Genomic DNA, 11,937 nt, shown 5'->3' with positions numbered 1-11,937 from the left:
AAACACAGCTTATGGATAATAAATGGCTTCAGCCAAACACTAAGGCCGCGTACACACGCGGGGACTGTTCGCTCAACTTTGTTCGTCAAACAGTTTGAGCGGACAGTCCGCTCAAAATTAGCATGGACGGACTTGGCCACACACGACGAACGAACAGTCCGCTGAAACCGTGCGCGATGACGTGAACGGCACGTACGACGGGACTAGAAAACGACGTCCTATACACTGCAATGCAACCTTCGGCGTGTAAATCCTTTCTGAGTATGCGCGGAACTTAGTTTGACGAACAAGCCTACACACGAGGGGACTGTTCGCTCAAACAAAGTTTCAGCGGACAGTTTTACGGAATTTCCGAAAAACTTTGTTCGTCAGACTGTCCGCTGAAACTGTCCGCTGAAGCCCACACACGAGCGGACTGTCCGCTGAAACACTGTTCAGCGGACAAAGTTGAGCGAACAGTCCCCGCGTGTGTACGCGGCCTAACCATGAGTGGAAGAAAAGTTTTTGTGTTATCATTCATATTCCCTGTATAATGGCCAAGAAATCATAAATTCTGCCAGGGTATGTAAATTTATGAGCACAATTGTGTCTGTATGTGTCTGTAATATAAATATATATATAATATGGAAAATGAATAATTCCTGATGTACTGACTGCCTGTCTCAATTCACGAGGGCCTAAAATTCCAAGATAATGCAAATGCCCACCAGATGACCCAATTTTGGAAAGTAGACAGTCCAAGGTATTTAGTAGGACTCATTGTGAATTTTTTTGAAGTTGCAATTTTTTTTGTCTCAATGTTTTGGAAAATGAAGAAATACATTCATGTTTTTTACACAAAGTTGTCCATTAATAAGATATTTCTAACACACAGCAGTCTAAGGTACAAAGGTTGCCTTCAATGAAGTACCTGTCTGATAAATAAGTACAGGACTGCATTTTAAGTAGTATGAAAAAAACACATATAGTAATTTATTGACAGAATCCATTTGTTTACTGTAATAAATACACACTGCACTATCACAGGAATCACAAGAACCAAAGGGCTTCATTTGGGTAAGCTTTTCTATTTTTGATTGCAAAAAAAAAAGAAATTGGTCATATTAGTAATGCAACCATTGAGGCTGGGTTCACACCATTGTGAATTGGATGAGGCTTTCCCACATCCAATTCACAATAGCAGGAGGTGCGTCTTTTGGTGTGTGTGTGTATATATGTGTGTATATATATATATATATATATATATATATATATATATATATATATATATATATATATATATATATATATATATATGTGTGATCATGGACATATGTACGTAAATGATTATGTACAGATGTGTGCAGGTGATCACGGACATATGTGTGCAGATAATCATTGGGACATGTGGTTTTAATGGGACTAATGTGGGGTACATGTATTTTTATTATTTGGGGACATGTGTGTTTTGGGGACATGTGTGTTTACACTGTGTTTTACACTAGACTGGTGATCAGTGAGTAAAAAGCTGTAAAAAACAGTTCATACTCACTGATCACCAGCCGACTGCAGTGATTCGCTCTCCTCTCCTCAGCGACAACTTCTGTGTGAGGAGAGGAGAGCTGATTGCCTAGCAACCGGCTGTTTGTTTACATCACATGACGGCTGTGATTGGACATGGCTGTCATGTGATCAGGAGGGCCAATCACAGAGCCCACCTGCCAATCCGAGATGTACCATGTCTTGGTGACACAAGCGCATCGCGTTCGCGCCACTGCGTGGGCGTGCGCGCATGATCCCCCTCCTTCTGAAGGACGTTCCTGAACCTCCAGTCAGAAGGAGAGAGCTCCCACCCGGCCAATGTATATATATATGTAGTACATAGTTAATCACCGCTGGGTTTTTAATTTTTTGCGCTATAGATGACAAAAAAACTAAAATTCTGTAAAAAAAAAATGCACTTTTCTTCGTTTCTGTTATAAAATTTAGCAAATTAGAATTTTTTCTTCACAAATTTTGGCCAAACTTTATACTGCTGGTAAAAATAACCTAGATCCGTGTATATCAGTTGGTCGTTGTGATATGTATATAGTCTATCTATGGTGCTAATCATTAAAAAAATTACCAAACCTGATGCACTGACGGCCTACCTCATTTCTTGAGAGACTAAAGCCTCGTACACACAATCGGACTTTCCAACGGGAAATGTGTGATGACAGGCTGTTGGCGGTAAATCCAACCGTGTATACGCTCCATCGGACAATTGTCAGACTTTTCGCATACAAATGTTGGCTAGCAGGTTTTCAAATTTTTCCGCGAACAAACGTGTGTTGTTGGATTATCCAAGCATTTGTACAAACACGCATGCCTGGAAGCAAGGACGAGCCGGAAACGGTCGGTCTTGTAAACTAGCGTTTGTAATGGAGAATTAACATTCGTTACAAGGCAAATTATGAAATCTCCAAATGCAGCGCACCATTCTCTTCTTCTTTAATGGGATACTAATGAAGCTGCTTTGCTGGTGATACTGATGGAGTTATTGCAAACAAAATTTTCAAAGGCTTTTTTTTTTCTAGTGATATCAAGAATAATATTATGCTTTTTTATGGTGTTACCATAACACCATTATCACGCAGTTTTTAAGATCAAAGATACAACTATGTTGGTGTCCCTTGTCTATTTTACATTGTATTTTTTAAAATGTAACTGCCTGCTCCCAAACTGTCATTTGAAGTACAACACATAGCCAAGTATTATTCTCCACAATTTTTTTTTGTTATGCATTAAAAAAAGAAAACAAATAAAATTAGACATGCTATCTGCCAATAGAACAAAAAGTGCATTCCATGCATCCAAAAATATAGAAAATATACAAATAAAATCATTATTCAACCAACAAAATTATGTCAACGCAATAACTGCAAGGCCAATAATAAATAACATGTTATCTCCTCCGATTCCCCAACATGTCTGGTTGATGAACGACGGAGTATGTTACTATGTTTGTAATTGTTGGCCAACAATTGTGTGACTGTGTGTATGCAAGTCATGTTTGGACCAACGCCCTTGTATGAGGCGTAACAAGTCAGGAAAGTCCAAATATCCCCCAAATGACCCCTTTTTGGAAAGTTGACATTCCAAAGTATTTAGTAAGAGGCATGGTGAGTTTTTTGAAGTTGTCATTTTTTCCCACAATTCTTTTCAAAATTAAGATTTTTTTTTCTTCACACAATTGTCATAATAACAGGTTATTTCTCACACAAAGGCAAATGCATACCACAAATTACACCCCAAAACACATTCTACTACTCCTCCTGAGTATAGTGATACCACATGTGTGAGACTTTTACACAACCTGGCCACATACAGAGATCCAACATGTAGGGAGCACCGTCAAGTGTTCTAGGTCCATAATTGTGAGTCATTTTTAATTTGCATCCACAATGGTGTTGTTTGTGTTTTGTAAAGACACCAGTGTCAGTTTAGGTAAAGATTTTTGTGAGATGGAGAGTAATGTACACACGATCGCACATTCCGACAACAAAATCCATGTTTTTTTTCCAACGGATGTTGGCTCAAACTTGTCTTGCATACACACGTGGTCACACAAATGTCGTAAATTCCGAACGTCAAGAACGCAGTGATGTACAACACGTACGACGACCTAAAAAAATTAAGTACAATAGCCAGCGTGGCTCTTCTGCTTGATTCCGAGCATGCGTGGAATTTTGTACATCAGAATTGTGTGCACACGATCGGAATTTACGAGAACAGATTTTGTTGTCAGAAAATTTGCGATCCAGCTCTCAAATTTTGTGTGTCGGAAATTCAGACGGAAAATGTCCACTGAAGCCTACACACAGTCGAAATTTCCGACAACAAGGTCCCATCGCACATTTGATCAATGTCTATCTGCAGCCTTACAATTGCCCATCAATGCAGCTTAATAAATGTCCATCTGCAGCCTCACAATTGCCCACCAATGCAGTCTGATCAATGCCCATCTGCAGCCTGGTCAATGCCCATATGCAGCCTCACCATTGCCATGAATGCAGCCTGCTCAATGCCCATCAACAGCCTCACCTCAGACTACTGCTACCTCAGAGGGGACAGGGAGGGGGGCAGGACAAGCGCCACCAGATTACATAGAGTGAGAATCTCCTGTTTACTCAGCGGCCTCTTTAATACAAAGTCCCGCCTCCTGGATCACCTTCTACGATAGATAGAACACTGGTTCAATGTTGGCCCAGGAGATGGGACTTCCTATTACAGAGGCCACTGAGTAAACGGGAGATTCTGGCTGTATGTAATCTGATGGCGCTCGTCCCCCCCCCCCCCCCTTCCCGTTCCCTCCTAGGCAGCCCAAATTCCAGTATCAGCGTATAACATGCACACACTATTTGCACCTGATTTTCAGGGTGAAAAAGTTATACGCCAATAAATGCAGTATTTGTGAAAGTTACAATTGTACCATTAGAATCAATGGCTAAAACTTGCTAAAACTTGCATATGATAGCACCAATTTTCACTTCCAAAAAATGCTCTTTAAAGTGGTGGGCCAGCTAAAAAAGGAAAAAAATATATAAAAGTCAGCAGCTACAAACACTGTAGCTGCTGACTTTTAATAAGCACTTACCTGTCCTGCCGCCATTCAAACTAAGGGAAACAGGCAGTAGAGCCTTGCAGCTTCATTGCCCGTTTCCTACTGTGCATGTGCGAGTCACGCATCGCTTTGTGAATGGGGCGCGCTGTGTTGCGAGACACACACAGTTCCCAGAACACACCGCGCCCCATTCCCCAGAAGACAATGCGAGGAGGAGAAGACTGAAGATCACTGCCGTGTAGGAAGTGGCAGATTAGGACGATCTGCTTAGTAGCAACAGCCATTTCTGGTAAGTTAAAAATACATATATTTTTTTCTAAATTTTTAGGAACATTTTTATGTAATTTTATTTTTTTTAGGGTGGTCCTCCACTTTAACTCAGCGCTCATTTTCGTATTTACTATAGCACCCTGTAAAAAAGACACTGGAGCTAAAATGAAAGCTATTTGCAGGTCTGAGCATGCTCAGTTGTGTTGGCACCTAGTTGTACAAAAACAGGGAATTTATCTCTTCTCAGACTTTTAAAGATATTTCAGTGTAGAAATCACTTTTTCACACAGTTTAAAAGCAGATTATCTTTAAATAATATACCGCATATTTCAGTACCATTTAGGCAATTATATCATGTTCTAAACAATATTTCCATATCCAATTCTACAGGTTTTAGCAGAGTCATGATGCATACACACGGTCGGAATTTCCGACAACAAATGTTCAATGGGAGCTTGTTGTCGGAAATTCCGACCGTGTGTATGCTCCATCGGACAATTCCCATTGGAATTTCCGACAAACAAAATTTGAGCGCTGGATCTCAAATTTTCCGATAACAAAATCTGTTTTCAGAAATATGTGTACACAATTCAGACGCACAAAATTCCACACATGCTCGGAATCAAGCAGAAGAGCCGCACTGGCTATTGAAGTTCATTTTAATCGGTTCATCGTACGTGTTGTGTGTCACCGCGTTCTTGACGTTCAGAAATTCCGACAACATTTTTGTGACCGTGTCAAGACAAGACAAGGCAAGACAAGTTTGAGCCAACATCCGTCGGAAAAAAACATGGATTTTGCTGTCGGAATGTGCGATCGTGTGTAGGCGCATAAGGGTTTGGGCGCTATTTGGTTTTAGGGAACTATAATAAATTACATTTTGGGAGTATTTTTTTTACCAGTGCTATAGTGAATACCGTTTTAGCACTAATTAGCACTGCAGCGATATAGTAAATGACCCCCAATATGTATGTACTGTATATTTTCATAATAAAAAAATAGTATTGTTGTTTTTAATACTTGAATTGCATTTGACAGTTACAGTATAAAATAGAGGTGCGCTGCCATTTGTAGACTAAAATCTTGTGACTGAAGTTTCAGAGGAAATATAATGATCACAGAATGGAAAACATACAGATATCTTAATATAATACTGTTTGCCAGAAATACAATTACCTCCTAATTTCCTGTTGTGGCTGATGAAACAAAGGGGTTGATTTACTAAAACAATAAAGCACATCCATTTTGCAGTGTCAATTTTTTCTGAGCTCCACAAATTTAGGTGAAGCTAGGTAAAAATGTATTTTGACAAATATATACCCAATAATTGGCAACATTTTTATTAAAAAAAACAGGATTTTCTCTTATATGTGATTTGATGATAGACTGAAGTCAGCACAGTTTCACCTAAGCTAATTGAACAGCCTCTACTCTTTTCAAATATCAAATATCAAATTAATATAAAAAAAACAATGGGCCAAAGTTTCCACCATGGGGTAGTTGTCAAATAATGCCTCTTCTAGCGGACCAGTCACCAACTCACCCTTAAGGTGGAGTACCTCAATAACTGGTCATATGTAACCAAAAAAGAAACAGGGAGTTAAAGGGCGACCACCCAACAAGTAGTTGTAAAAGAAAACCATCTGCGGTATGTAGTAATTAGAAAGACTTTATTGACTTGCAAAAAGTATCAGAAAAAACAGCCAAATGGCCATAAACCCTCCAAACACCAATATTTAAATCAATATTAACAACATTGTCGCACATAAAAATACAGACAACAGGGCCCAGACATGCATGCACATTAACAGTTACAGTACTCATACAGCAATGCTAGGACAAATGGATGAACAAGGCTAGATCACCCCAGCAGATGGATCAATGCCTAAATGCCTGAGCATGGCTTAATAGGCATCTCAGACACCAAATAGTGATCAACAAAACCATATAGATCCACCTGAGTGCCTCTTCTGGATTGAAATAGCAAGGAATGGTGTCAGCTGCTTTTTGCTAAACCACAAATTAGCCCCATCTCCAAAATATAGGTAGTAATTGTTTTTTAATCACATCATATTTACAGATACTACAACATATCTCGAACTTTGTAGAAAGATGTGAAAGGTGGTGGTGGGGGGGGGGGGTGCAAAAAGAGTGTACCCCCTTTGTAAACCCCTGTTTTAAAAAAAAATATATAATAAAAACTCCCTGTAATGAAAGGTTCTCGGGGGCGTGGCCTGGCTATGGAGGAGTAAAGACGTGCTGTGCCTGGGCTCCGTCCGGTCCGCAGCCTAATCAGCATCTACAGGGGCGATTATCCCCCGCTTTTCGCCCAGGGTATGTCCCAGCGTCAGCGGACACCATCGCAGCCTAAAAGACCCTATCAAACCCGCCAGGGATCACTGGAATCGTTCCTTCTGGACACCCCTCGCTGGCAGACGGAGAAGGGGAAATCCAATATGGCGCCGGAACGAATGGCCCGCAAGAGCACAACAAGGCTCAGCCTGTACAGCCTGCACTGTCTCCCATCCCCTCTCCTAGGGTGGTAAGCGACACTATACCCCCTGCCTCCCCCCGCTCCACCACATCACAAGACCAAGCCTCTGGGATAGCAGACCAGCAGGGGACAAGGATATTAGACAGCACTTGTGGTCTCTTCCCACTAAAGAGGATTTAGAGCGCTTTACTAGTCAGATAGAACAGGCCCTTAAACAAGACATAGAACAGCTGAAAGCTGACACAACCGGGCTGCGCCATAGACTTGAGACTTTGGAGCAGAAATTTGATGACTTTGTGCCTGCTATTTTCATGCTCAGAGACCAATCCCTTGCCCATGACCAGCAAATAGAGGCTCTTATTTGCCAATTGGATGACATGGAGAATCGCAGCAGGAGGGCGAATATCCATATCCGCGGCCTACAGGAAGCCACCGCGCCTAAAGACATTATCCCCACACTGCAGGGGGTGTTTTGTGACATCCTAAATCTCCTAGCCTCAGCCCCTATTGAAATAGACAGGGCTCACAGGGCTCTCAGACCCCCATCGGATGACCCTGAGAGGCCCAGGGATGTTATTTGTAAGCTCCACAAGTACTCCCTCAAAGAACGCATTATGCATAAAATGCGCAAACAGGCCGATTTTTGATTTTGATGGAGCCCACCTGTCTTTCTACCAAGACCTCTCCAGACTAACTCTTATGCAGCACAGGGCCCTGCGTCCGCTACTGGCCGTGATTCAGGCAGCTGGTCTTACATACCGCTGGGGCTTTCCGTTCAGCCTCCAGGCATCCAAAAATGGCCGATGGGCTGTACTACGCACTAAGGATGATCTTCCCCCATTTCCCGCGCACCCTGGAGCTCGAACCGGTGGACTTCCCAGACTGGCGCAATCTCCTGATAATCTCGATTCCACAAATGCCTCAACCATGGATCCCTGCATCTGGCAAGCGAAGATCCCGCGGCCGCAAGGGGCAAACCGGGAGTCCTTCCGCTGACCCTTCCATATCTGGAGACTGACCACATCACTGGGTTTCCTATTTGTTGTTCCTGAGAGGGACTTTAACCTTAACTTCCACCTTCCTTGTTCTGACCTCAGAGATGGGTTGCGTGCCCTCCTTACTACATCACCGTGATTATTGTCCCTCACCATGAAAGAGGCCCTTGCAGAACTGGCCTGTGCTAGATTCATCCCCCTTCTGCACGCCAGCATGGAGTGTTTGTTACACTTTTTGGTGTGCTGTTTGCTCCCCTAATGGGCATCTGTTCTTGTTCTTGTTACCCAGCTACATGATCTCATGGACTGGACGGGGCACCGGTTCTCACGTCCCTTTTGTGGTTGCCCACATACCCCATTTAGGCCTCACCTAACTAGGTGACAGTCCCTAGTGGGACACCAGGCCGGTACCCGGGGGACTTTGGTCTCTGAATTCCCCGAAGGCCCGCCCTGTAGGGGTGTTTAGTACAGTGGGCCAAGCCTATCTGACTAGGTCTGGTCAGTGTTTTATTTTTATTTTTGCTTTCTATTTCAACTCACTGTTTTCCCTTTATTTTCTCTCATCTTTTTGTTTGTTTGCTGATTTGGTCTGTAGGTGCTTCTTATTTGCTATCGCCCGCACCCTAACCCGCTCCAATCTCTTTCACCAGGAAGGATTAACCAAACCGATCCTCATCTGGCGCTCTAGAATTGAGGGGGATGCCTGGACAAACTCCTCTGAGGCAACATGGCCACAATTAAGGTAGTGCCATACAATGTACGAGGTCTGTGCTCCCCTAACAAAAGAAATAGGCTATGGTTAGAATTGAAGAATTGAAAAGATTGGGGGCGCAGGTGTTGTTCTTGCAGGAGGCCCATTTTACGGACACTTCTCTCCCCAAATTACCCACCCACTTATTCTTGCAATGGTACATGTGGTATTCTCCAAAACCTAAATCCAGGGGTACGGCCATTGCTATACACAAAAACTGCTAATTCCAACCCTTAGATAACAAACTAGACCCTCAAGGTCATTACGTGTTCTTGAAATGCGTTATAATGGGACAGACATTCGCCACAGTATATGCCCCTAATACCCAACAACTCACATTCATAGACCAGGTCCTCTCTAAACTGGCGGACTTCTGGGAGGGAAGAATCCTGGGTGGGGTCTTTAATGTTAGCCCTGACCCCACGCTGGACACTTCGGCGAATAGGTCATCACACACCCACGCTTTCTTGTGACACTTCCGGAAGTCCCTCCAGAGATACACCTTGGTGGACTGCTGGAGAGCGTTACATGCTTCTGAGAGGGACTATAGCTACTACTCCAAAGTGCACAAGGTGTACACTAGAATTGATCTATTACTAGTGGACCAAGGTACCCTTGACTTAATATTAAGAGCAACCATAGACGGGATAACGATCTCAGACCATGACCCAGTGACACTCACGCTCTCACTGGCCCAGGCCATGACTAAAGCGAGGACAAGGCAACTGAATGAGAAACTGTTGGATGACCTGAGAGTGGTGACAGGAGTACAGGAGACTCTGACACATTATTTTGCAGAAAATTCCAATGGGGAGGTGAATGAAGGCATTCTCTGGGAAGGCCATAAAGCGGTAGTCCGGGGTGCTTTTATCACCCTGAGAGCTAAACTTAGTAAGGAGAGGCAGGCAGACTTCCAGAGGGTACTGCAGGCGTTACAATGCACGGAGCTTAGACATAAAAGAACGTCAGATCTTGAAGAATTCTGGCACCTGACTGAGCTAAGACAGCTCTTTTCTAAAATGCTAGACCGTAAAATAAATCGCAAATTATGCTACCTGGTCCACACTTACTATGAGCACGGCAACAAGTGCGGCAGGTTACTGGCTCAAGCTCTTTGCAAAAAAAGGCTTTTAGCACATGTGCATAAATTACACTCTCCCGCGGGAGAACCCGCACAGCACACATCAAAAATAGCATCTATGTTTCGTGACTATTATGCAAACCTGTACAACCTGGACTCCGCCTCCTCTCCAGCAGATATAGCTCTTAAACAGTCCCGCATAAAAACATACCTTTCATCCATAGGGCTCCCCACCCTGTCCCAAGAACAGATGAATGATTTAGAACGCTCAATCACTACAGCCGAAATACTAGCCACTGTTAAATCTCTGCCTACTGGAAAAAGCCCTGGACCTGACGGCTTCACCAGGGCCTACTATCTAAAGTTCTTTGACAAAATACAGACCCCTCTCTGTGCCCTCCTTAACTCCCTAGCTGCCAGTGGATCTCTACCACAGGAGACCTCACTGCCACACATTACAGTGCTCCCAAAAGAAGGGAAAGATCCCACCCAACCGCAAAGTTATCATCCAATCTCCCTCCTGAACACAGACCTTAAAATCTTCTCTAAAATTATCGCCAACCGCCTGAAACATTTGTTACTCAAATTGATTCATGCTAATCAGACAGGTTTTATAATGAGAAGGGAAGCTAGAGACAACTCCAACAGAGCACTCCAGCTTATCCATTGGGCACGTACACGCGATCGGATGCCTGCATACCTAATTTTGTCTACAGATGCAGAGAAGGTATTCGATTGCATGGATTGGGATTTTCTGAGCGCTGTGCTTCGGGGGTCCGGCCTGGGCTCACACATGCTGCGATGGATCTCGGCCCTTTATGTATCCCCCACTGCCCAGGTTAAGGTGAATGGGGGCCTCTTCTCGCTGTTCCCTATCCGAAACGGCACGAGACAGGGATGCCTTCTCTCACCCCTTCTGTTCGCAATGGTCTTAGAACCATTACTACAGAAGGTTAGGGCCAATCAAAACATCAAGGGGGTACAGGCGGGCTCTCTCGGGCACAAACTCTCTGCATATGCAGATGACATATTATTTCATATAGTAGACCCCCAAGTCTCGTTGCCGAACCTGATGGGAGAACTAACTGCATATGGAGAGGTATCCAATTTTCGGATAAAATACACAAAATCTGAAATATTGCCAATAACCATCCCGACGACCATGACGGACTCTCTGAAAGGATCATTCCCGTTCACGTGGGCCATCCCCTCTATGAAATATTTAGGTATCCAGCTCACAGATCGGCCGGATTCCCTGTACACACACAACTACATACCCCTACTTAAGAAGATCTCTCATGACTTAATGACATGGGACAAGACACTCTTTACCTGGGTGGGACGAACAAACATCCTAAAAATTACCATTCTGCCCCGCATCCTTTTTCTCTTGCAAATGATACCGATCCATATACCAAAACGCTTCTTTATGGATTTACGTAGCCTCTTTATTAAGTTTGTATGGAGTGGCAAGAAGCCACGTCTCACTTTGGCAAAGCTCCAAAGAACCAAACTAAAGGGGGGCTTAGGCATACCCAACATACTCCAATACTACCAAGCGATCGCCCTACAGCGTATTTTAAATTGGAAGTTTCATACGCCCCTTATGCTGTGGGTTCCCCTGGAGAAAACAATGGTGGGCAGAGACCTATCCTATGCACCCTGGGTCCCTGCTGGAGACAGGGGGCTCTCCGATTGGGTCTCCCCATTGACAGATCACTCCCTAAAAATATGGGATAGAGTGAACACACGCCTAGCCCTGGC

At 43.5% G+C, this 11,937-nt stretch overlaps 1 protein-coding gene across 6 annotated transcripts in view; it reads left to right on the top strand.

The window, feature by feature from the left end:
- The first annotated feature begins 946 nt into the window (after positions 1-946).
- LOC143989154 (fucolectin-like) overlaps positions 947-11,937 on the top strand; it is a 47,210-nt gene continuing 36,219 nt past the window's right edge. For 2 of the 6 annotated variants that reach the window (XM_077489185.1, XM_077489182.1), the window contains exon 1: positions 8,991-9,083. Coding sequence is in view for 1 of the 6 variants with exons in the window: in XM_077489180.1 (XP_077345306.1) it covers positions 9,069-9,083 (15 nt within the window). In the remaining 5 variants the exon portion in view is untranslated. Of the gene's footprint in view, positions 1,057-8,990; positions 9,084-11,937 lie in introns of those variants that run through there. The other 4 variants (XM_077489180.1, XM_077489183.1, XM_077489181.1 and 1 more) reach the window with 3 other exon arrangements.

Source organism: Lithobates pipiens, unplaced genomic scaffold (assembly GCF_037356315.1).
Source record: "Lithobates pipiens isolate NorthernLeopardFrog02 unplaced genomic scaffold, aLitPip1_a1.2 Scaffold_18, whole genome shotgun sequence".
Taxonomy (NCBI): Eukaryota; Metazoa; Chordata; class Amphibia; order Anura; family Ranidae; genus Lithobates; species Lithobates pipiens.
The sequence above is the reverse complement of the archived record's forward strand: the minus strand, read 5'-3'. Positions and strand labels throughout refer to the sequence as shown.